Source organism: Lepidothrix coronata, unplaced genomic scaffold (assembly GCF_001604755.1).
Source record: "Lepidothrix coronata isolate B3197 unplaced genomic scaffold, Lepidothrix_coronata-1.0 Scaffold23, whole genome shotgun sequence".
Taxonomy (NCBI): domain Eukaryota; kingdom Metazoa; phylum Chordata; class Aves; order Passeriformes; family Pipridae; genus Lepidothrix; species Lepidothrix coronata.
The window spans coordinates 4,215,419-4,242,040 of record NW_016690203.1 but is presented as its reverse complement, the minus strand read 5'-3'; the positions used below and the strand labels follow the sequence as shown (position 1 = coordinate 4,242,040).

At 41.8% G+C, this 26,622-nt stretch overlaps 1 protein-coding gene across 5 annotated transcripts in view; it reads left to right on the top strand.

The window, feature by feature from the left end:
• The window catches only part of JARID2 (jumonji and AT-rich interaction domain containing 2), a 216,471-nt gene that overhangs the window by 68,773 nt on the left and 121,076 nt on the right, over positions 1-26,622 (top strand). For 2 of the 5 annotated variants that reach the window (XM_017808492.1, XM_017808491.1), the window contains exon 2: positions 25,563-25,698. Coding sequence is in view for 1 of the 5 variants with exons in the window: in XM_017808491.1 (XP_017663980.1) it covers positions 25,563-25,698 (136 nt within the window). In the remaining 4 variants the exon portion in view is untranslated. Of the gene's footprint in view, positions 1-10,832; positions 10,852-22,891; positions 22,993-23,087; positions 23,102-25,562; positions 25,699-26,622 lie in introns of those variants that run through there. The other 3 variants (XM_017808495.1, XM_017808494.1, XM_017808496.1) reach the window with 3 other exon arrangements.

Below are 26,622 nucleotides of genomic sequence, written 5' to 3'. Positions count from 1 at the left end.
AGCAGAAATTTTTATCTTGAAAATTTATACACTTCTACGAAGAGCTATTCAGCGACCAGCATTTCATCTAGAACTAGTGTTTTGGAAGAAAGATGTAAAGGATCATTCCAGTCTGGTATTTTTATGTCTACTGGAAAAAAAACCAAGCCCCTGTGTTAAAAAATAAATATTTCTAAGCTCTTCCAGACCTGAGCATCATGTTGCAGCTCAGAGGAAAATTAAGCTGCAGTGATAAGAGAAGCAGCTGTGCTGAAAGGAAAATTGAGTGGAAAGGTTTAGCTTCATTATTTGGGGTGAAAGGGCTTTTTTGGACTTAAAGACACAGTTGACCACTTTCAGGTTGAGTGAAAAGTAGTCATCTACAGAGTTTATCTCTTTGGTAATGGAAAAATAATCTCAAATACACGTGTCACGGACAGATAAAATGTTGTGAATGTTTGAAACAAGTTTTTGTAAAAAAACAACAAAAAAATTAAAAACATAAAAACCATGTGTGATCCTAAGGTTTGATGATCCTTCTGGGTTCCTTTCAACTGGATATATTCTACAATTCTGTGATCCCCAAGGTTTTTCTAGTAATAAATTGATTGTATTTGTCCTACTTGTTTCATGGACTGCTAAGTAAAGCTAACCTTGTCAAAGAGGGTACATACTATGGTGCCCCAAATGAGTAACCTTTCTGGTTGGCTGGATCTGGCTGGGGGCTGTAAGCTGTGAATAATTAGATTGTAATTAAGATCTATTTATCACCTTTTCTCTTTCCAGCTAATTTAGGCAGTGATGTTAGGTAGATTATTTTGTTCTTTCTGGTGTCAAAAATACAATGTGTTGTTTGCAAATACTGCAGGATTTTTTAAAATGCTCCCATACACAGCTAAATATTCTTCTACAAAAAAAAATCTTTTTTTCTATATTTTCTATTTCACAGATAAGTTATGAAAGTATATGTAAAAATCAAGACTAGCCAATCTTTACAGAGGAAATATGATCTTTAATGGGATTTTCCCCATTACATGTTGTAGTCTGGCTTGGGGGACAGCTACACCATCAATTTATGAGTTTCAGCCTCCTTGCTGTAACGTGTAGTAGTGCCACTGCTTCCCATCCTGCCTGTTGGGATCTATGATGCATATGTCCTACACAGTTACTGGCCCCTCTGATTTGCTGACAGAAGCATTTTGAGTGGGACTTCCTGGGAACCTTCTTGTGGCATTATGCCATTGCAGAAAACTCCTGTGGAAGGTAAAGACATTTAAGGATTGATTTGTACTATTTTTAATAAAGCAGTGTCTGGAGGTACTGGAGCCTAAGGGGAAATTCAGAATATTTCTGGAAGAATCAGATGGATTCCAGATGTCTTTCCTTTTAACCCAGACCTCTAGCTGACCATGCTTTTCTGGTTAATTCCTCATAATAAATTACCTAATTTGGTGGATTGGTGAAGAAAGGCCTTGAGATGAAATGTATCAATTTTGGAAATACTTTTTATTTCCAGCAAGTAGTCTGATGTAAAGGCTAGACTTGGGCAGGGGGAGAGGGACAGACGGAAGTAAGAAGAGTGAAGTTGTCATAGAAATAAAGCTGGATTCTGGCACCAATAGGCTTTAGAAGTGTAGTTTTGGACTACGTTTATAGGTCTTGGCTTGTCAGACCTAAGAATAACTCCTGTGGAACATCTGAATGAAAGGAAAGATACCATAAAGGGAAATTAAGCCTGAGAAGAAAATGCCAACACTTTTTTTTTTCTCCATGCAGAATGCAGCTCTGGATCAGCTAAACAAAAGGGGAAAAAATATGGAAGGGACTCAAAAAGCAATATTCAACTTCCATCTCTGGTTTTAATCTTGTGCATCCTTCTGTGTTTCCCTGCCAACAACTAGAGGCCTTACAAGTGCTAAAGCACTCGGGATTTCCAGTGGCAATAATCATATGTAACAAAGTTGGCTTGATGAAGTCATACTCACCAGGACAAAAAAAGCTTTTACAGCTTTGCCTGAGCTGAACTCCCCTCTGCCCCTCTGAATTCCCCTGCAGACCTAAGGAAATGCTGCTCTGGGATGTGAGCGCTGTACTGCCATATGATGGACATCCTCAGGGGTCATTATGATGCAGTGTGGAGCAATCAGTGGGCCGTCCTGGATGGGCTGCACTTATGCAGGTGTGCAGATCCCCTGGAGCAGCCTGGCTGAGGAAAGGGCTGGCCAGGCGGTCTTCTTTCTGCAACAACTTTTTCTGAATGCAGCATTTGTAACAGGCTGTTTCCTGCCCAGTTTGGTTACTGCGCAGATAAAATGCATTTGATATCCTCTTAATTCATTATTACCTTTTTTTTTAATACTCAGCTTTATTACTTCTGAGTAGCAAGTGGATAGTAAGAGGAGTATAATTTTTAACTTTCCTTGCTTCTTTTCAGCCTGACTTGCTGCTGAACTACTTAAATGTAACCACTGTATCTGTTTTCCCTGACATCGTGGCAGTATTATTTATGCTTCCCAGTGAAATCCCCAACAGATGAAAATCTCTTTGACATCTGCCTTTGACTTGCGAAGAGTCTATAATTTGATACTATGCATCTTTTTGGATGTGTATGCCTTCAATTTTAGGATTTTAGAGAAGTGGAAAACATCTTCCCCCTTTCCCCCCCAGCTGTTAAAGTGATTAACGTGTGTGTGGTATTTGGCGTGTCTGTGAGTTTTTTAATTTTATACCATGTGTAAGGATTTGCAGGTGAAGTGTAACAACACAGAATTCATTGCACTCTACTTACAGACTTCTGTTTTTATCTGTTTGTCTATTCTAGCAGTACCGATGAGCATTGAGCAGTAAGGTAGTAGAGGACTGTCAAAACCACACTGCAGAGTCGCTAAATTGGTTCTCAACTTCCCAGGCTCCTCCTTTGTTTTTAACGACAGTTGTTTCCACAGTGAGAAATCTCTTTGCATTGCTATTCACTGGAGCAGGAACATTAATCATAATTTGTGGATGTGTGCCTACCCACCTTCATTCTTCTTGCCACTCTTGTGGCTCCAGCAGCTGTCTTGTGTACCTTGGCCCATCCTGAGCAGCTCTGTAGCCCATCTGGTTTTCACCCACTTGCAAGAAGCAACCTCCATGCTGAAGCCATCATGCCAGGGCTGGAACCACAAGGCTGATTTACAGTTCTCTTACCTGAGAGGTTGGGCTGTTATACCTGCATTTCCTGATTTGATTGCATTTGTAATGACGTGTTTCTGTGTAATAACAGGAAGGTGTGATTTCAACACAGGTAGGTGTTGCCTGCTCTGGCTGGCTTCAGCCTCGAAGCAGAGGTGTAAATACGTGAAAGAAAATAAAATGTGTGAGGATGCAGTAGCAAGAGTTTAAGCCTGGGTGAACAACTGGAATATGAGCCTTCTGGGTACGCCCAAAACGTGTGGTGGTGGTTTGGTAGCTGAGGCTGAAGCCTGTGCTTCCACAGCCTTATTGCCACTTTTACTTAAATTAGTTAAAAGCCTTTACAAAATCAGACAGACATATGTGAAGATCTGTCTGAAAGGTTCCTTTAGCTAAGAGCATGAGAGACTAGTTGCTGGTTGCTTGCAGTGAGTAAGAGAAAACGTTTTCTGTACAACTGGGTCTGGATCTGAAGGGAGCTTGTTCTGTGTGTAAAGGAGAAATCTGCTCAGCTCTCGGCCCCTCAAGTGCCTTGGCATCTGTGTCGATGCAGGACTCAGTCCTCAGGTTAGATTGGAATGATGGTCTGCATTTTCTTACAAGTCAAGTACTTTCCAACATGGAAGGAAAAAAAAGTTACCTTGAACTTTTCTGAGCACCAGGAGTAGCAGCATGAAAAGTATTTTAGTACTTCCTTATTTGAAAAAAAAAACCAAGAAAAAACCCACTGTTGCTGTTTAGGAGCAGCTGAAGCAGTGTTGGGAACTGGGGACAGAAGAAAAGGAGACTTGAAATAAGTTATAGTTAGTCTTCTCTCTGGCCTTGACAGATGCCCCATTTCCCCAGATTTTTGACTTCTCTCCCCACTCACACTACCCAGTTGATTCCTGATCTTGCTATCCAGCTATTAATGTGGCTCAAGACTGTTAATGCCTAAGCTGTGCTATTTACCTGTAAAGCTGAATTGCAAAAAAACCCCATTTTTAGACAATTTGAATAATTTATTCTTGATAAAAGGATTGGGAAAAGACTTCTGATTTTCAGAAATAAAACCTTACATTTCAGTGAATGACACTAGACATGGTGGTTCTTGATTTAAATTCTCATGCAGTAATTTTAAAGATCTTTTTCATACACTTAAGGTGTACCTTTGAAAACAACAAAATTTTAACAGAATGGAAAATACTTAGTTTTCGGTAGCTAGGTGTTTGTTTCCTTGAGTTTTTAGTAAATCATTCCTGGTGAATTTGCAGTGTTTGTTGTTGAATGTCAAATTGCTAGTATGACTGCTTGAGATGTGCCTCTCTTATGGTTCCAGTGTTGCAGAAATGAAGTCTGTTCGGACCTGTCATAACTGAAAGATGAATCCTGGGTTTGTTACAAAGGCCTTCAGAATTTCCATAGTGCATATGGGAAGTGAAACTTCCTGTATATGCAGTTGAATTGTGGTAGGTGCTGGAAAGCAGGTAATGAGCTCTGCGCACCAGTTCTGATATCACTTGTCACTCTTCTGATCAGTGTGCTGAAAGCAACCTCATGTAGCTTCCCTTTTGGAGACCACATTTTGAAAACCATTTATTTTATATTTTCTTCCATAAATTTTTTTCATGTGTGCTACACACACATTGCTTAGTTTTGTGTTAGTTGACTTTCTTAGGTAATCCTGTTCAGAAACTGTCTTGCCACAACAGCTTTGAAACCTTAAACAAAAGTATATGAGAAATAATTTGACTGTGATAGTGGTTGCAAGACATAATGGACACCATTCCCCTTATGTATAGTATTTATGAACCCCACGATGTTATGGTATTTTGATTTAATTGTCAGTTCTACCCAGTTCCTAGAATAAACTGCAGAGCCCCTTCTTTTTAATTGACCTGTTTCTTTGACCTCAGAACCATGATGCATTTTAAAGTGGATATCATAGTTGTGATGGCTTTTTTGCATATTCAGTTTACTAAGGACAGACCTAAGCAAATGCCATCTTAGATGGACTAAGATGTCTGTAGCGCTTGCACTTTGTCCCTAAAGGGGAGGCAGACAATATCAGAATATGCAGGAAACATTTGATAAAGGAGCACCTGCTTTTAAGTGCTCGATTTGTAAGATTTGGTCACCTTGCTCATAAACATGGTATAGTGTTTCAAACATTGTATTCTCCCTTTCCACTGAGAAGGAAAAGAATACTGGACCCTAGACAATCTGAAAGTGAAAAAGCGATATCCATACATTGCATTTAGAGAAATATACACCAAAAAGGAGGTAAATTTATTGGAAATTTGTGGGCTCTATTCATAAAGTTATAACATCTCTGATTTTAGTTTGCAAATAGGGTGCACAGCTGTGGGTTTTGTTTGTGCTTGTGCTATTGGAGTATTTTGAGGTGGACCAAGAATATGGGCTGTAGGGATGAGATAATGCCAAGTATGAACTAGATGAGCTGATGTAATTTCACAGGTTTTGTGAGTTTTCTAACAATTGTATGCTCTTCCCCTCTTCCTCCGTTTCCTCCTTCTTCCTGGGAGTGTAGTACTGATAGATGCCTGCCAAGCTGTCGGAAGAAAATTTGGGAAAAATACAATGAAGTGTAAGCTGCTTCACAGACATCTTGAATGTTGGTGGAGACTGGAAGTGCATGAGCAGAAATCCAGTGTCCTCTGTTAACAAGAGGAAAGCTGGTGGAGGGGCCTGGGGAACTGATGGCCAGTGTGAGATTTTGGGCCATGTGAGTGCATGGAGGAGCAAGGCAAGGATACAGTAAAGGGAAGAGGGCATCAAGCATGAAGAGTAGACTAGTATGCTTCCATGATCCTTCCCATCACCAGGAGGTTCATAATCTATTGGCAGATCTCAAGAAAATTGCAAAGAGGGGTAGGATTCTCAAAGGTAATTCCTGCAAGTGGCGTGGCTGAACTGAGGAGCAGGAGGAAAGCTAAAGGCCCTTCCTGGCCACCAGGTGCTGCGTTCTGACCAGCAGGGAGCAGAGTGCTGGGGAAGCTGAGCACATGGGTCCACACACAGTCAGATCTCATTAATTCAGCAGCTCATAAAGCAACTTGTTTTGATTAACTCAAATTTATGTCTGTGAACATAGTGTGCAAGATGAATTTTTTACTTGTGTTTCCCTTGGTGTGGCAGCTGGGGAACCTGCTCTGAGATCATCATCCTGCCTCTTCCTTGCTAGTGGATGGGAGAGTGCCGATGTTTCCAGAGCAGCACCCTAACCTGATTCTGATAAACAAGTAACTAAATAAACAGCCCCGCCTTTATTGCTCAAATGCAGCAGCAGCTGGACCTTGTAAGATGCTTGGCTAAAATGGAGAGATGTTCATTCCATTTACTAATTGATTTTACTTTTGAACTTCCTTTATTTTCAGCTACGCATAGCAATAGACATAAGAGGGAGAGGGGGGAAAACAAAACAAAAATCAAGTGAAGGCATTTTGTCTCCTCCTTTCCAGACTGATTCCCTTTGTGCCAGTTTGGACTTCCCTGCAGGCAGGCTTATCTGTGTGTAGGGCAGGTTTGTGCTAGCCTCCCTCCCAGATAACATGTGCCTCAGTAGTATGGGTGCCCTGCCTCCTGTCTCTTCCTTGCCCCATGCGACTGGCCTCGAGAGCGGAGCAGTATTGGGATTGAGTATTGGGATTGGTTTCTAGAGCTCAGGTGCAGTGACCTTTGGGACACGGTGGCCCTTGGACCTTGTGGCATGCTGTGAAATTTGTGTGAAGGCGCACATTTGTGTGAGGGGATGAGCAAGTCTCTGTTCCTGAGAAGTGAAATTTCACTGACCTGGTCCCAAGGTGGTTTGGCACCTTGAGTTTCTGCTCAAGCAAAAATACATTTTGCCTTTTTGTCTCTTTCATGTAAGAGAAATGTCACAGAATAAATTTGAGGGAATTAACCCGTTTGAAGTGTTTGAGATGCACTCTGTGGGAAAATGGTGAAAACCTTCTCTACAACTACATAGGTCTCTTTCTTCTCAAAATCTCTCCTTTCTTGATGTCTCCCTGATCCTGGTCCAGAACGACTACTCTGGCTACAGCCTCACCACCCTCTGTACCCAGTCTTGGGGACAGTTTGGTAGCCGCCTTTTCTGTATTCTCATTTTGATGTCTGTTCCTTCCTTTCTTCCTTCCTTCCATGGCCATGGCAGCTCTACGGTATAAGCATGAGCACCCAGGCCAACTACCTCCGGCTTTGCCGGTCTGTATCCTGAACTCTTCAACTTTCCACCAGTGCCGCTCTCCCTCTATTCCCCTCTACGTGGGTCTCCATTTACAGCACACAGTGCACCGAAGGCTGGTTATTGTCGAGAGGTGAAAATTGTTCCTCAGGTTGGTGTTTTGCCTAAAGTGAAGGCTCGGCCTTCTCTCACTGCCAATTTTTTTGTCTTATTTCTCTTAACTTCACATTTTTAATTAATATTTCATATTTCTTACCTGGCTGAGGCAAAATACATTCCTTTTGACCCGGTAGACTGGTTTGTTTGTTTGTTTGTTTGTTTTCTTTTTATTGCCTTCTCCTTCTCAGTCCTGGAGATGAATTTTGAGGGTTTTGTTTTTTCTGCCCATATTCCAAGTTCCAGCAGTTTTCCGGTCAGAACCCATTCTGCAACAGGAATGAGGGGTTTTATTATTACAAGAAGTAGGTTTTTTTGGTGAGAATCTTGCTCGATTGCCATCCCTGGCAAATGTTACAGGGCAGAAACAGAGAAAAAAGGCTTTCAAACTTTGTGGTTTATGCCTTTTTATCGTCCTTTTCATTGCCTTGGTCTTACGTGTGTATTTTTGGTCATGAATCCAAATTTTTACCCAATGAAATTTTCTGTTAAATGCACAAGATTGTTTAACAGTTAAGTAACTTTCACAGCACTTTGGTTTGCCTTTTTTTTTTAATCTACATTTCAAAACATTTACAATCTATAAATCTCTACCTTCTCATAGTTCTGACACTATACCTTTTTGGTGAGGTAAGTGGAGCAAAAGGATATCTGACCTGAGAAAGAAATATTTTCTGTTTTCTTTCCATATTTGAATGTCCCAGGTTTATTCTTGCATGTTGTTTTTCTCCCCCTTGCTATCTAAGACTGGCTGTAGAAGGTAAACACTGGGGGAGCTGAATGAGATTACAGCATCACTTTGGTAACCTTTCTTAGTGAATGGGCAGTTGATCTGTCCATAATGCAAAGCACTTAATGTATTGAAGCGTCTAAGAAAGCAAGCTACTAGTTCACCACTTAGGGTTCAATTTCCGGATAATAACATTTATTTATAGGGAAAAAAGACTTAGTTCTGCGATGGCAAAGTAGATATTGTCACTCAAAGCACAGTCTTTTTATTAACCTCAGATTTATATGGTTAAGTAATTGTTGTATTAGTAGCATTTCTTGAGTGGTAATGTGGAAAAAAAATAAGACAGATGTCTGTGTACAATGTGCTCCTTGTTTATTTATCTGTAGTAGGCTGGGGCTAAATTGGCCCACTGTCAGGGGGCTGTGAGTGATAGTCAGCTTGAGCTCAGCTGCCTGAAGCTTGAAACGCTGCGACTCATGGGCAATATGTGCCACGTATTTCTTTGTGTGTATATCTGTCTGTGCTTTCCTGTGCATAGCAAAAGGTAGGGGAAAGACTTGTGCATAAGTGCCACATACTGAATTTAGTTTTTCTTGAATAAATTGGTTGACCGAAAAAACTGTTGCTTTCTGCTTTTTGTTTGTATGTGTCTGTGGAAGCAAAACATATTTCTCTGGAATAGGAAAGCATATAATATTGAATGAATGCATAGCTTGGTAGTAACACATAGAGAATGCTTGGAGGTACTTTTTTTCTTACTGTTCAGATTTTGAAACTAAGGAAAATTCTTCTAATATATCCATTTCTACTCTGTTCCAATTTCCACAGCATTTTAAATTAGAAATGTCATAAATTTGGTATGAAGCTAAAAGCTTGTTACGAAGTAAGACAGGAGGATATTCATAAAAGGAAGAATATTTAATCTATCTTCTTCATGGCCATTTTCTTAAACCTGAAGTAAACATGGTGAAATTGAGTGAATTTCTATTAAGCAGACTCCTCTGCTTTCAAGTCACGTTCAGAACAGACAATTGATGGCATATTTCCAGCTGGCAGAGCTGTCGAAAGGTAGCATGCGACTTCAACTCCATTTTTTCCCCTTTTCAACATATGATTGTGCAAGTCTCACCAAATTCATCAGAGAGTAAATATTCCTTCACTATGTAAAATAAAGAATAGATCTGCGAGCTGGATTCAGTGAGTAAACAGATTTTTATCATACTAGAGATTTTTCTTCAATAGTGCAGGTGCTTTACACACACATTTTTTTAAAAGATATGATGATCAACTTGGTGTCAACTGTTGAATACAAAGTCCCATAAGTCTTCTTTTGCTTTTTAGAGTTTTTTGTGGAGGGGAAGGGTAGGGATAAGATGAGGGGTTTGCACAGTGAGTATTTTCTAAAGCCCATTTAAATCTGTCGTCTTTTTCAGAAATAGGAAAAAACTTCACCACATTTTGGTGGCTGTTATTTTTTCCACATAAGGTACTTAGGGACTAATAAAGGTGTTTTCGTTTTCTGCTGGTCGTATCTTGATCATGTTTTGCCAGGTATTAACTGCTTGTGTGAACATTAGCAGCTTCTCACAGCCTTCCCCTCCTGTAAAATAGCGGGAGGTGATAATCTGACCCAAATAAGTAAGTAACAAAATCTACTTGCCTCCATGTCTAACTGATGGCTAGAGTCCTGCCTCTCCCCTCTGGAAATAACTCTGTACCCCTGGGGCTGTTTCGGTGCCTGAGAGCATTGCAGCATCCCGGGAGCATTTCAGAGGACTAAAGCAGACTGCAGCAGCACTGTGGATGTAAGGTCTGTGGGCACTACCAGCTTGCCAGATTTTGAGCAGAGACTCAGTATAAGACTCAGTGTTGGGAGTACGTAGCTCTCAGTGTAAACCGCCGGTTGGGTGGTATTTTAAGAGCAAGGTGCATTTGCTCAATGCTTTCCCTGTGAACATTGACACCTAGCGAAAACAGTTAACGTCAACCCAAAACAAGCCTTGTGACTGCCTGTGGTTTCGTTTGGTCACATACCAGAGACGAAAAATCATTGAATTGCTCTTTCCTGACATGTACTCCTTGAATGGAGTTGGTGTAAATTTAGTCAGTTCACTTAGTTGAGTATCAAGAGCAGTGTGATATGTAAATAAAGCTTTATCAGAGATAGATTTAAAATTCCACAGTTGGCAAGGAAGCGTTAGCAGTGTAATATAATACAAATATTTACACAGTAACTTCTAAGTCTTCAATAAGTGCTTAATATTTGAAATATGTGTTGTGAAAACATTGACTGATTAAGCCGTACCATTGCTGCTACATCTGTATGCAGCAACTTGCAATGGCTGGGATGCAGGAATCACTGGGAAGAGTAGGTCACCCAGCAATGCAAAGGCATTTTAACAAGTCACCCTTCCCCCCCCCCCCAATTTAATTAGGATTCAGCACGATCTGCTCTCCCAAGGTACATATAGCTCCATCCCTGCATCCTGTTGGAGCCGCTGCTCTCAGAAGCTGTTGCATTCATGTAACGTGACTGGATGTGATCACGTGCCCAGTGCATCTTAAGAGTGCTCCAGTAGTAAAATTGAGATAACCGAGTTTGTGCCTGCCCACAACATGGCGTGTAATCCTTACTAGTCTGACCCTCCTCCTTGTATCTGTCTTGGCCATTTTATAAGGAATTGCAATGGACTGAAATGATGGATTGTTAATCTTTTGTCTGCCCGCAGCGTCAAAGGAATGGTGCTGGACTGTGACTGGTCTGCTTGTTTTGCTGGGAGCAGAGGCTGGTGCCAGGGGAGATACTCTCTTTGGGTGGATATTTCTGCCTTGCCTAGTCCATCACTACATTCAGCCTCCAGTTCCAGTATTACTCATGAATAAGCTCACAAAACAGTAGAATCAATAGACAGCAAATTAAAATAAACAGAAACACAGCTCCTAAACTTGCTTGGATGATTCTCTGCTGCCACCTCATTTGCCAAGAGACTGCAAGAGCTGATCCATGCCTAAAAATGTACTGCTGCTGTACAGTCTTCCCGCCCCCCCCCCCCCCCCCCCCCCCCCCCCCCCCTTTCTGGCTACTCTGTTTTGCCTTCTGCAAGCATACAACAAAGCTGAAAACCAGAGTGGTTAGTTCTGTGCTTGAAGTGTGAAGGTCAGGTAGAGTTTATTGTAGGTGGTGTGGATATGATCTATCCTAAAAATCACAAACTTGATCACAGTCTGCCTTCAAAACCATCACTTCACTGTGATGTTGCTAGATATGATTTCACCAGTTCCTGAAATGTTTTGCCATAAAGCTGTTGTTGATAAGCTCTGCTCTGTCTAGACCCCCGTGACAATTTCATTTCACTAAACCCATTGTTTTCCACAGAGAAGCTAACAGACAGCTTAGCTTCCCTCCAGTCTACAGTCTTTTCCCTATGATGTGGCTGGTCATGCAGGAAACCCAGCCCACATAATAAAGTGCCACCTCTTTTCCTACTGCAGGCTAATGGAAACAATCAGCACCTGATGCTGATGGTGTGTGGGGAGGTATCTAGCAGCCTGTGCTTCTGCCCACTCTGTAGGCAGCTGCCATGCTGCCCGGCTCAGCCTTTGGAAGGGCTGGAGGTAGGCATTGCTGTATGGGGCCCACAGAGATGCCACAAAATCCTAACTTGGCATTAACTCCTGCTGCAGTTGCGGGAGGTTTTCATGTCTCAATCAGTTGTGGTGGTAACATGCAAAGCTAGATTTTGCAAGAGAAAGGTGAAGTAGCAGATGATGCCATCAGAAGCTGATGTTGGGGATGTTGCTGAGGATAGTTTAGCAGGTGGGTGTGGTGTGAAGCGTGCCTGCAAAAATCCCTTCTAAGGTAAGGCTGTAACACCTGCCCATCCCAATAATAGGAACAGGATGATTGCAGTGACCTTAGCTTGCAGATGAAGAGGGGTTGGAGTTTGCAGAGAAATGATGCAATTCTCATACTGTTCATGATGTTTTTGCAAGGCTAAGAGCAAATAATCTTGAAATGAGCTGGCAGGTTTATGATTGGGTTTTATGAGCTTTTATGATGTTTATAATCTGACATTGAACTTGCAGTTTAAGAGGTGAAAGGTTTAAAGGAACACAGTAGCAAAGGTGTACCACTGAATTTCTTCTGGGTGTAATTTTAACGTATGGCTTAGATGCTTCCCTGATGTGGTAGGTTTGCTAAAATATGGATGATGTACTTCACAGTGCATGTGTCACTGAGTAAAACTGACTCCATCCATATCGAGTGTTCCACAGAGGGAAGAATTGAACAGAAAATGTGATTTTTGCTTTTCTAAGGATGGACATGGACTGGATGTAGCTGCCTTGTATGGTGTAGCCACCTAGGCCCCAAAATGCAGCCTTTGTCTTTCCATTTAAATCCCAGGCTCAGAAATATGGTATATTGTTGCCCATGTCTGCTTGGTATTTTTTGGTTGTTTTTCTGGTATCGGTCAAAATCTAAGGTTCCCTGCAATCTTTAAACTGGAATTCTTAAATTATGACCTTTCCCCACGGTCCTTTTGAAAAAAAATAATACTTTTTTTCCTGCCCCCTGTCTTCTGATTCTGCATCCACTTATTTTGAGAGATATGTGCTTCAGAGGTCCTGCCTGCAGATGTTTGCATATTTACAGCACAAGCCTGTTCTTACTTAACTATCCATTTCTGTTTTCCTGTGTTATCTTGCATTGCTCTACGGGGCTCGGTGAGCCGCAGGTTTGCTGCTGGCTAGCTTTTTGAGGTTTCTGCTATGCACACTACTGTATTTGTCTCCCAGTTCTTTGATTTGTAATGTTTTGCCTTTGATTGCTGCAGAAGGTATAAACAAGCCTGTCAAAAGCCTTGTTTACCGCGCAGATTCTGTGGGGGTGGCTGGTGGCCTCAGACCCTAAAATAGATATGGCAACGAACTGAATGGCTTAAAATGCTGAGAATTTAATTTGATCTTTCTTGTTGCCTTAAATATTGGGACTGAATGAGGATTTTTCTAACAGAACAGAAGGTGAACATGTTGGTATGTGACAGTAATAGAAGGGTCCAGACCTGCTGTCATTGAGATGCTCTTCTGCAATCAGAGGCTGGGCTTGGCCATTGGGTAGTGGCTTGTCTTCTTTAAGTCCTTGTACCTGGGGAGGGGAGTGCTATATCCTCTGATGCTACAGCATCAAGCATTACAAGGACTCCCTGAAACAACATCTCAGCCTTGGCCATATTGATCACCTTAACTGGTCTACTCTGGCCTCAAATCGGGAGGCCTGGAGACACACCATCTATAACGCAGCTGTCTCCTTTGAGAACACACGCAGGATCACTCTCGAGGAAAAAAGGCAACGCAGAAAGAACCGTGTATTGCAGAATACACCATCTAAGGAGTCTTTCTGCTGTGCCTTTTGCAATCGGATATGTCTGTCACGTATTGGCCTCATAAGCCACCAGCGTGCCTGTAGCAAATGTGGATAGAGCCTTCCCAAATCTTCGTTCGCGAAGCCTAGCCATGACATGACATGTGACCTGACATGACACAGCATCCATGAAAGCAGTTGCTCTGAAATGGTTCCCCGGATCCTCTTGTGGGATAGCCACTCTAGGAAAATCCGAAGCAGTCCCTCACAGTTTTAGCATCTGTGTTTTATGCTGGCTTTGCAAAGGAAGAAAGAAGGAACTGCAAAATCACACAGGGGTTCCTTTTTTCCCTCCTCTTTTTCATGTAGCACCATGCAGTTAGTAATATCATAGCTGGGGTTTTCAGTTGTGGTGGTGTGAAGGTAACAATGATTTGGCTTTGACGTGCTGCAACAGCTGCAGAATTCATTGGAGCTTAGAAGCCTGTGAGTTATAGCTGTGATGCCATTTACAGCTTTTATGGAAGAGCTCTTAAATTTGTGAAATGTGTTACTTTTTGAAGTGCATTATATTTGTAATTTGAATTCTCTAAAATCCTGTCTGAGGAAAAAAAAAAAAGCTTTGAAAATCCCCCTCTACCCGCTATAAACATGGGGAACTCTTACCAGGCAGGGAAGCAGGTCTCTTAAATTGAGTGATAGAACACACAGATGGATTTGTAAGTGCTAAAATGTCAATTAGTGCACTTAAAAGCTTAATGGTTGTCTTTGATGTGCTTCTAATATCATCAGTAAAGTTTGAATGTTGCCATTGATCAGGGAGTGGAGGAGGGATAAGGGAATTGAATGCCAACCCAAACAGATCTCTGGATGGTGGGGGAGGCACATCCTCTGCAGACCCCTGTTGCATGAGCTGTGCCCCCACAGAGTCAGGGTAGCTATGCATCACCCCTGCCCTAGTGCTGAGCCACCTGGCACCAACCCAGCACTGCCTGCTGAAAAACCTGCAAAAGCAAAGGAAAAATCATTGTAGCATTATTTTGAACACAGACTTGTTGGTTTAAAAAAAAAAGAAAAAGGAAAAAATTGTGAAAAGTTCAAAACTTGATTATGTTTTTTCTTTATTGGTTTGACACAGATCTGGTTGTTGTGAAACACCTGCCTGTTAAAAATCATTCTGTGTAATTAGGAAAGCCTACTATCTCCATAAGAAAGAGCTTTTTTCTTTTTTTTTAAAAAACACCTTTTCCCCAGAAAACCTCCCAGCTGCTTGTCATCTTCTGAATTTATCTACTCAGGAGAGATACAGTGTCTTCTCAAATCAGACCAGATATTAGAGTTGCCAGTGACCATTAGCTATTCTCCTCCCTTGTGTTTTAAATTGTAGTAAGAAGTGAAGCCTGTACGTGGCAGAGCAGCACTTTAACCTAACTTGGTCTGAAATTCTTGACCTGGGTACCTTAGCGATCTGCCACAGCTTCAGTTCCAAGTTATGGTCTTTACTCTCCTCTGGCACTGATTATTTGAAAAAATATTTTGCAGGCTTTCTGGGAAGTTACTTAGATGCATTCATCTGATTTATTACTGAGCAATTGCCTCACAGAGCAAATGCTGATTTTATTATTTGCTTCCCTGTGCTACTACAAAACCATCATTTGTTTGCTGGGTAGTATTTTGGAAGTCAAATGTATTTCATACTGAAAAGCGAGCTTGGTAAAGCTTTAGAGCATAGGTTTTCACTGCTTATATATCTTGTCTTTGTGCAGAAAATTTACTGGTATAACTAAACTGACCTGAAAATACATTTAGAGTAGCTTTAGAGTCACCTCATATGTTTGGTTTAATTGACTTACAAGCAAGGAGTACAGATTTTGTTTATGTCTCCCAGCTTCAATGGATGCTTCCCTCCCAGCTTTAAAGAATATTCTGTCAGTCGGGAATGTAAACAAGGACAAAAAATTCTGACAGAAATCTCCCTTTTTTCAGTAGTACATCAAGACAAATCAACATCATGCTTTTAGCGCAGTATTGGTGTGTCCATCCCAGGGGCCTGTGTCAATACAACTGATTTAGTTCCCTATCCAGCTCAGTAAAATTGATTCAGGCCTCAGTATCCTGAGGTTTCCCAGCAATAGGTTCGGCACATTTGGCTGTCATTACCCCTCCCTGAGTTTAAAGACTGACCAGATTGTTTTTTCTCTTTTTCTTTAAATCTTTTTGTAATCTGATGATTGTCTGAACGAGAGACATCCCATAGACTGATGTGAAAGAGGAGGAAACCAAGTTAAACATTTACAAGCTAGGGCAGGGGACTCCTTGCATCACCCAGACCTGCTTTGGGTCAGATTTACGCAAACTTGCAGGTTCATCACTGTGTGAGTTACTCTGTGGGTAGAGTTTACCACGCCCCAGCTTTGACAGTGCTACTCACTGCTGGCCATGGTCCTCCTGCAGGGCTTTGGTGATGGAGCTAGTCATGCAATCATGAGCTACTGCAGTGCCATCGAAGTGAGTCAGGTGAGCCAAAACCTCCTCTCTGATGGCTTTAAACCAGCACAACCCATTTGTACTGGAAAGGTTTAAATGAGGGTGAGTACAGCGTCTCTGCTTGGTCGAAAGTTATCCAGCAGGGATATGGTGACCTTCCCAGGTTCATGCCTCAGAGTTACTGATGGACACAGCTATATCAAACAACATAGCTAAACTATATAGGCTTTGGGCTAATGTATTTATTTCACTGGGAGACCAATGTAAGTTTTATATTGGCAGATGCATATTTTTTATATATATGTACATAGATATAATGTGTATATATATATATATATATATATACACACACATACACATACACACACAGACACACACACGACTGTACTTCTAGAAAGCAGATAGATGAGCAGATCTTTTCTTATTACAGACTTTAGCATCCTGGTACCAAAGTCCTACTAAAGAAAAACACTGACCTCCTGTTGTACTTGTGAGGGTAGATGCTAAACACATCAAGTTCTCCGGCTTCTCTAAAGTATTGACACCACTGACCAACCATTCAGACACTGTGAAATGCAAAAAATCAGATCTCTTTAAGTTCCCATAGAAATACTGAAGGCAAATTTATAACACACCAATTTTATCTTTCTCTCTTCCCTACTACCTTGGCACTATTTTGGCATGCAAAAGTTGTTAATGTTTTTCAAGTTGAGGATCAGGCTAATATACAGCAGGATTGGATTAGCCATACATGTCTGTAGGTCTTGTTAGCAGACATTTAAACTGCAGAAAATATTTTTTTAGCGGACTGTATTTGTATGGCTGCATACTGGAGCTTGAACACCTTATAAAAATATGAACTGGATCAAAATGAAATTAATTAGAAAGAATATATTTGGATTTAATTAACTTGAACCGCTGAATACTCTTTGTGCATACTGGTTTTTATGTGTCTATCTGAAGTGTACTTGGTGGAGAGTTTTAATTAGAACTGGAGACAGAGTAAGAATATTTGGAATGTGAAATTTATAAATGGCAGCGATTTTCAGCTAGGAGTATAGACCTTTTTTGGAGCTTGCTACCATTTCTCACTTCTCTTTTTTCCCCTCTTATTAATAAGCTACTTTTATGTTCAAATTAATACCAGATTCTGAAAAAGAAAAAAATCTTGTTGTGGCTCTTGGGCTTCTGCAGCATGATCAGAGTTGTCAGATCGGCAGCTGCAGGAGATTTTTTTTTACCTTTGTGTGTTTAATGGCTCATACTACTCTGTTCTTTGATGGTAACATTTAAACGTAAAAGTGCAGGACTGTGGATGGCACAGGACATGTGGCCGCCTTGACTACTGTCTCAGATGTCGGACATACCAAGACTCAAAGAACTGATTTGGCAGCTACCCAGCAGATTTTTATAAAAGCTCAGTTGGTGGCCAGAAACCCTGGCTGTCAGAGTTGTGTTATGCAATAAATTGTTTTTCAGCAGAAGTTTCTAATCCAATTTCAGCTGTAGTTTTTTAGTACTGTGTAATCAAAGATAAATATATATCATTCCATGGGTTTCAGAGAAGTGAAGACATGTAGTGTAAGCATCCCCCATCAGGTTGGTTGGTTTGTTTTTCTTTTAAGAAAGATTTAGACCTGTTCACCTACACAGGAAATGATGCTTAGATTATTTTGGTTTCTGCTCGGGAGGTATGTATTTGTATATAGCATGCCCTTTCAAAAATAACTCAGTGTGCATTTTAGGAGATGTTCCCTTGTTTTGAACAGAGCACCAGGTAAGGAACCTATTTATCAAGTCAGAGCTTTTGCTCAGGCATAAATTGGCTACAGGTGATGGTCAAACAGAAAATTCTATCTTGTCAGGCTGTCACCTATCCAAATCATTGCAGGCCCTGTCCCTGTAACAGATACACTCCTCACCCTCTTATATTTCCCTTTCACTCCTCTAAAGTAAATAATTTTGGAAAAAGTGTGTATGGTTCATCTGAATGCAGTAAGATGTTTGGGGTTTACAGTATTGACATTACAGCAAAGTGGTTTTCATTTCCTGAATACTGTCTGTGGTGCCCTCCCTTCCTCACGGTCATTGTCGTGGTTTGGTGCTGAGGTGGGCTTGCATCGCTCTAAGTGTGAGTTGCTGCTCAAAGGGACAATCCCACTTTTCTCTCTGCCCCAGCAGTGGTTGCCGTCTGGTTATGTGGTTAGTAATGAGGGAGCTGATCTGGATGAAGACAGTAATTTTTTTTGTCTTGGGGGGGAGATTTTGATTCTTTTCCCTGATAAAGCTGGTCAAGTGGCCACATAGGGGCTGGTGCTGGCATTGGGCTTGGAGCAGGTGCATCCCTGCTCCAAGGTGAATTCATCTGGTTATGAAAACCTCTCCCCCAGTCTGAGTAATTATCTTATACCTTTACACCTCTTTCTTGCAGCACTCCACCACCCCTGGCTTCTCTCTGCTGCAGGCTCTTGTCAGAGCCCAAAACTCAGACACTCTCGTTGCAAAATGGTTGATTATATTCCTGGTCTGGCCTAAGAAAGTCGTAACTGTGAAGTCATGGCTATTGGTGAGAGTTGGTTTAAGTTGAAGTCCTGCTGCAAGCTGATAAATTAGGAAAATTTAGAGCTGTCTTTACTCTGAATTTGTTTTGTCTTAGCCTTTTTTTCTTTTTTTTTTTTTTTTTTGTTTTTTTGTGTTTATCTTGGCGGACCAACACGGGANTCCTGCTGCAAGCTGATAAATTAGGAAAATTTAGTGTCCTTTTGTAAATTAATTTGTTTTGTCTTGTCCTTTTTTTAGTTTTTTTTTTTTTTTTTTTTTTTTTGTGTTTATCTTGGCGGACCAACACGGGAAACAGTTGATGTCTTGTAAGGTTTCACTAGTTTCATATTGAGTAGTAGTTTTCTAGAGGTGCAGAACCATCAACAAGGCCTCTGAGTTTATGTAAAAGAAACAACACATGAACTGACTATTTTTCAATATTTCATTATGAGGCCGAAGATAAATTTAGGAACTATTTTTTACACCTCAGTTCTGGGAGCCTGTATGAAGACACGTGTATTTGAAGATTCTGAGTGTAACTCTTCTACCCTAATGTATTTTTGCAAGAGCAGGTTAAAGCTCACTGGGCTCAAAAGTGCCTGAGGCCTTTAGTGACCCAAAAAACGTTTCTCTCCCGTGCTGCTCTTCAGAATTCATCTGAAAGGAGGAAATGCAATCCCTGGTGCAGTAGGAGGCGGTGAAAGGGTGCAAACCAAAGGGAGATTGCAGGCAATGAAAGCTGTGGGAGAAGTGCTAAAGCAGGGAGAGATTTTTATTTTCCTCCAGTGTTTCTTTTCTATGTTAACATTGGTTCTGCTAGTCAGGAGCTGTAATGTAATGTGAGTTCTTTGGGGAAGTTTTCTGCAAGTACGAAGGGAAAAAGTCGCTATAATTACCAGATACGCTTAAAATGCTAAAACAGAACCATTAATAAAGGAAATTTCCCCTTTCTTCATGTTAGTTAGCACATTTTAAAAACATGACCTATTTTCCTAAACTAGACAGAACAGATTACATTTTCCAGAAGGCATGAGTCACTGTACTATTAAGTCTCCAAGCTGTATCAATCTTCATCAACTTAAGCCATTCATGAGATTTTATTTTTTCTCACTGAATATAAGCAGTTTGTTTTAAATGAGAAACTGCTACATCCTCTCTGGATAGTTAAACTTGATTAAAAGGTTAAATATTAAATAAGTGCGAACTTTATTCTGAGAGGAGAAGGGAGTAGAGGGACCTTGATAGTAAGCGAAAGACTACAAGGATATTACTGTGGGTATATATATGGGTATAACTAGTTTTCACCATGCTCTGCTTGGCTGTAAGAAGTCCAAGCAGCATGATAGCTGACAGAAGGAGCCAAAAATCTTTATTTATAGAGCTTCAGTTGAATATATTAGAGTTTCATATCGGTACCCTGGGAGTTCAGACTTTTGCTAGGAGTATCTGCTGAGGAGAGCCTCTGCTGTCTGGTCGAGGAACAGCCCATGTGCTCCTGCAAGTTACGTAGAGACGGAGTTTACACAGATGGGCCAATAGCAGGGTTTCCCCCTGTGAGGACAATGTGGTTAGAAGGTTGATGGGACTATGTAATCCAATGGAGACCTCTGCTAATGCAGCAGGGGAAGTACGTGTGTTGATAACAGCAGTAACACTTCGCGCTTTCTCATGAGGTTCTTGCCGTGCCATACTTATACTGAAAAAGTGGGCTGTGTAAATGAATAAGCCTGCTGATTGCACTTAGTAGTCCTAACTCGCCCAAGCCTGCACAGAAGGATCACTCTCAGCCTCGGATGGCGTATCTAGGTTTTCCTCCAATTTCTCTTAGGTCTGACTTCTAGAGAAAAACAGGTGTAACTGTCTTCCATTGATAATATACAGCCAAAAGGCAAAACTCTGTTGAAGGTCTTGAGTCCAGTAAACAAATGTTTCCATCTTGGTCCTTCAGCTGAAAAGTAATTTATATGATCTCTGAAAATGTGTTTTTCATGCAAAAGACAGATTTTTGTTATGTTTCTAACTAAACACAGTAAAAACCACCCTTTGAAATAGTTCTCCTTCAAAAATATCCTTGAGGAAAGAGTAGAAACTTGTGGTTTAGTTTTCCCATTGCTTCAAAATGACCTTCTTGCATCTGTGGGAAAGACTCTCTGGGGGCTGTTTAACCATGAAAGCATATTCATTTAGGGTATTGGGTGCCACAGTGATTTTAACCGAGTGTTGGCTGCAGCACTGGAAAAAGAAAAAAGAGGGAGTTTGTGTTTTGTTGTTTTGCTTTTTGCAACCTGGCATGAAGAATGAGGTCAGGAGATGCGTGCTTGGGAAAGACCCAAAGAGAGAGCTGGAAACACGCCAGCCTCACTGAGTCATAACACACATGCTTATAAGGATCTTTGTACCTTACGAAGTCCTGACTTTTTAAATAAAACCATCACTGCTGTTAAAGTATTTACATAAAAGTAAAACAAATAGCATGGAGTGCCTCATGGATTCTCCCTTGTTCCAGCTTTCTTTTACCCTATGAACTATGACTCCTGTTTGCTTAAGGCAAGGCCAGGGCCAGGCTGAAAAATGTTGTATCTGTGATGAATGAACGCAGAAGCTTCAGTCATGTTTCTGCTGCTGCTCAAGGAGTGCAGCAGCTCCCACGACTTCAGGCTGACATTTCACCTGCCCAGGAGGTGGTGTAAAGCTTGCCCTTCACTTCTGCTTGCTTTACCTTTGTTTTAATAAGGATTTGAGTATAATTTTTGAAATAGGAAGGCTGTGTGCAGTCTGCGAACATCACCTCCAGAACTGTAAAGCTGAAAGCAAGCTGCCAGCCATACAGCGTGAGAGAAAGCTGTTCTCCAATCTATGAGGTAGCATCCTGTGTAGGAATGTACCGTGTAAGTAAATGGAGGTTATGCTCCTCTTCCCTATCCCCTTGGACTGAACTTGCCAAACTGTTGCTTGGCTGTCCTGATAGATGTTCAGATATAAATGTACGATATGAGGTTCCCTAAAATGGCACAACAAAGAAGGTGGCATGATTATTTTTTTAGCAGTTTGAAGGAAAAGGTGCAGTTGTGTTTCCTTATTCTGCCCTGAGGCTTCCCAAGTTGTTTGTATCTGTTCCTTTTATACTGAGTTTAAAAATAATCTTATTGTCAGATTAGGAGACAGAAATCATCTCGGCTGACCTGCACAGTGAAGGGTATGGGCTTGTGGTGATGAACCTACAGTTTAAGATGTTATTCAGTCCGTTTTTGGGTTTGAGTCAATAATGGACAATCCATTAGTTCCCCACAAGTCGTTTCAATGGCTAATTACTTGCACAGTTGCAGAAACTGTTTTTTAATTCTGTCTTGCATTTTTCTGAATCGAGTTCCAGCTGTTGGATGTTATTATACCCCTCTCTGCCAGCCTCAAGAGCCATCTCTTAACAAATCTCTACTCCCTGTGGAAGTATTTAAAGGCAGCAGTTGAGTCAGTCCCTTTGAGGTTGGGTTTTGGGGGGGTGGGGTGGTGTTGAGAAGTTACATAGATTAAATTCCTTAAGGCTTTCACTTGACCATACTTCTAAACTGTTCTGGGCATGTGTATGTTGTTTCGCTAAAGTGAGATAACTCCTCCAGTTGTTAGCAGTGTGAGTGCAGACTGGGCACATGACGGCTCTCCCTACACTGGAGTGATGAGGCAGAGGCAATCTGACCCAGGTAATTATGGTTAAATGTGTTGGGAGCTGGAGCTGCAGCCGGTGGAGCAGCAGCTCAGCTGGTCTCTGAGTCAGCTGCTCTCTGGCTTGCGGCTGCTTTTGTGCTGTAGGCTCTGGGAAGATGTGTTCGACCATTGTGAAACCTTTTTATTGCCCCTGCATATGGAGCCATGTGAATGCAGGTGTTGGCAGTGGCTTTAGCCCCTTATTTTGCTGACCTTGAGTACACATGGTGTTGGGGAACTCGATGACCTTTTTTCAAGCCACACAGAGGGTGTGGGGAAAGCCCACAGCAGAACAGTGTAGGCAGGACAGTGGCTGCAGTCTCAACACCACTGGGCTGATGGGAGCTCTGGTGTGGAGAGACTCTCCCATGTGCATTTCTATTGGCAGCGCTGCTGTTTCAGAGGTCAGATGAAGCCAGTATGGTTCATCTCAAGTTTTACAGCTCCAGGAGTTGAGTGTGATGTGAAAAGTTACTGTGTTGCTTCAGACGTTGCTGAGAGAGGTCTTTGTTCCTGTCTTCTGGGACCCATCTCTTTGCTGGTGGCACTAATGCCCACGCAACCCTCAGGCTGGTGGGAAGGTGGGAGTGTCTCCTGCAGTGGTGCTGGAGCCTCCAGCTGGCACCAGGAAGACATCTTGGCTGCCTTGTCCCTTGGAAAATTGGGTGCCAGGTTGCAAACCATCCTTTTGCATGTCCAGCACATTGTCTGGGGAGAGGGAGATGACTTCAGACTGCTCACAGGAGTACTTGGGGAGGGTGGCCTAGACCAGAGGCCTCTGGTGTGTGGTGATGAGCTCCTTCCCTCCCACAGGCGGGACTGTCTCTGGCATGTGCCAGGGCGTGGGCTGTACCTGCCAGCAGTCGCTTTCCTGCTACAGTGGCCATGTGGTCAGCACATGCTGATTTAAAGATCAATCCTGTCAGCCGGTTTCACCCTGTCACTACTGAAGCAGCAAATGCCACCATGTGCTCCTTACAGTGAGCGGTCTTGACAAAGTGGATTTAATAGGGAATATATTTTTGTTTGTTTGTTTGTTTAAATTATTTTTCTGTGTTTTTTTCAGGATTAAGTGGGCCAGTGGGATCAGGAAATGATGGGTATTTTCGTGCAGCTTCAAGCTCCATGGGAGCTGTGTGGTCTGGTGGAGGAAGGAGTTTGTTCGGGGCCTCAGACTGGGCATGGTGTCTGATGGGAGAGAGGCCTTGGGCGGATGAGGGCTAAGGAAAGTGGCACGTCTCTGAGTATGCCTGATGTTAACCGGGGTCGATTGTTACACAAGGCTTCTGTATGCCTGGCTTAAATTATGCAAAAATACGGGGTGATGGTTTGGTTGCCCCTTGTTAGGGTTTCTGTGTAACTCATTTGGGCTTCAGAGTCAGAAGCAATGTGCCTGGCTGGAGGGCTCTTCATCCTCTTCTTCTTCCTGACCATTATATTAGGGATTTGTACAAATGCCAGTGAAGGGAGCGAGTGGTGTCCCCAGGCTTGTGTCCATAACATGAACAGGTGCTGAAGGTGCTTACGACTGTTTCCTAACTGAGCGTGATTCCTTTAAGGATTTATTAAGTAATTTCTGTGAAAACAGAAATGCGCGATGTCCCCCTGGGCCCTTGTTGGTGAGAATATAAATGGGGCCATCTTTGGGCAAGCTTTGTTGAAATCGAGCAGGGTGCAGCTCTCAAGTGTTTAGTGTCGCTTCTGCTTAGGGCTGAAGTTGTGTTTGGCAGCAAAAGGGTAAGCCATAGCTGTTGGTATAAACCTTTGTTGACAAAATAACTGGATGTACTAGTCCTTTTAAAGTGTTTGCCTGGAGGTTTTTTTCCTTTTTTTTTGGTTGCTCTGGGTGTTGCATTACAAAGTTTGCTTTCTTGGCCCAGAGCTGCCTGTGCTCTAAAGCTCCTTGAGTATGGCTCAGCCTTCTTCAAAATGTAGGAGCTTGTCCCTTGTGCAAAATGCACATCCTGCTGCCAAAGCGCTGGCTGCTTTCACTGCACTCATTTTGTTGCCTTTTTTTGTTTGTTTGTTTGTTTTTTAACCCCCGCCAAGTAATTTGTCATAGAAATTTTTTTTAGGGGTGGGAGTTGGAAATGGTTTTGATCACTGAATTGGCTGAATGCCAATATGTCACTGGAGGAGCAAAGAAAAAGCTATCACTGGCCACCCTAAGCTATGCTTTTTTTTTTTTTTTTTGAGTTGGTGGTGCCCAGCATTACTTTGGCACATGGGATGGTCTAAGGTCTCCTGCCTCCTGGTGGGGATCCCTGATGGGGCTTTAGGGATTTCCAGTGTAATGTGACAATATGCTGCTGTACACTTAGACTTACCACTTAAGGTCTGCCTAGAAATATTAATCTTTTGTGTGGCAGTGATGTAGCCCTTGAGGAGTTCAAGGGCAAGAATGCTCAAAGAGTGATTTCCAAAGACCCTGAGACAATTATAGGGCTTATGAAAATATGATGACTTACCTATCTCACGTCTTTATATCAGTTCACTGACTTAATTTATTTGAATGCTAAAGACTTTAGGGAGTTGCTTTTTCAAGGAATTAATCTTGTAACTAAAGTGAGTTCTAAATATGACATACACTAGTATTCCTTTTGACAATGTAACATTTGTCTCCTCAAAATAAAGTAGAAAACATCTGCCCTGTGAGCCAAATTCCACTTGGCTTTACGCTGATATTAATTCAGAATAACTTCATTGTTATCAGTGTACAACTTCATTGTAACACTGCAATAAATGCAAATCACAAAACTAGAGGGAAAAATAACCTGAGCCAGGAGGCACAAACCAAGGCCAAAATGGCAGCAAGAGAAGTTAGTTCATGAAACTTGCCTCTTAAATTTCTGCAACATTTGTTTTAGTGTTTTTTTTCCCCTCTCCTCCTAATTATCTGGGAGCACTTCCTGGCTGTGATGAATTTCTCTGTGAGGGATTCATTATAAGGATTTTAACAATTAAGTTTCACTTCCTGTCTAACACCTAGTACATGGCTACTGCTGTTTGTAGGATAAAGGATTAGAGGGACTAATGCCCTGATTTGATGATAATAGTTATGTTTCTGTTCTTTGTTAGAGGCGATCAGGTTGCATTTTCTTACAGAGTATTTTTCTTAAGTTTCTTTCTCTTTTTTTTTTTTTTTAAATTATAAATAAGCTGTGTAGCCCTAGCCTTTGGGGTTTTGTTTTTGTTTCAGAAACATGCAACGGATGTCTCCTTTCTGTTTCCATCTTCTTTAGGATGACAGCGATGGGATTCCCTGGTCAGAGGAGAGGGTGGTGCGGAAGGTCCTTTATTTATCTCTGAAGGAGTTCAAGAACGCACAGAAGCGGCAGCACGGCGATGGCATTAGCGGGAGCCTCAAGGCAGTGAACGGTGAGATGCCTCTGTGGTACTGCTGGAAGGACTCAGTCCTTTTTCCATGGGGTTCTTCTGTAGCAGGGAAGGAGACCAGTGTACCTGGTCTTTTGACAGGTACACTGTGCCCTTTTGATCTGCACAGAAGAACTTGTTTTTGAATTGCTTGAAGTGCCCAGTTTGAACAATCCATATGTTTTGGTTCCTGGCTAATTGATTGAGATAGGGATCAAGGTGGAGGGTAGGTGCCAGGTGGGAGGACAGTAGAAAAGGAGGCCCCTCAGGTCAGCCCGCTCCCTGATGTGTCAAGTATGTCCCCAAAGGAGGTAACCATTTAAAGGTGATTGACTCCAGTTACCTTGGGGAAGTACTCTTGGACAGAATTGATGTACTCTCATTTAGGTGCAAGAAACTGGCTTACTAGCATCTGTCTCTGGAGTCATCTAAGTCCTCAGGTGAAGTAGCATATGATCTACATCAAGATTTAAAGGGCTGAAACGACACAAACGCTTTGATGTTGGTCTCCCCTGGTTTAGCAGTTCACAGAGCAATTGTTTAAAGGTATTCAAAGGAGATGCAGACAAGCTTAGATGACAGGAGCTAGAAAGGATTTTAATTTTATTTCTTTAATGCTTTACCCAGTTATTGTCTGTTGCTTCCCTTTCCCTTACAGCTTGCTTAAAAAAGCGGTGGTGTCCTGAGAGGTGAATATAAAGTGTGTCTCTTTCAGATTCACTTAGACCCTTACTTGAAAAGGCTTTGTCATGCTGGCTTGAGCCTTGAAAGTGATGACTAGCAGGATTCAGATTTCTGGGCAAGCTTACAGTTTTCTCTTCACTCACAAGAGCTTATTTGTTTCTTTACGGAGGTTTATGGCAGTTCCTTTTAGGCATGTGCATAACTATACATGTGCTAATGCATTAAAGCAGCAGCTGGGTGCTT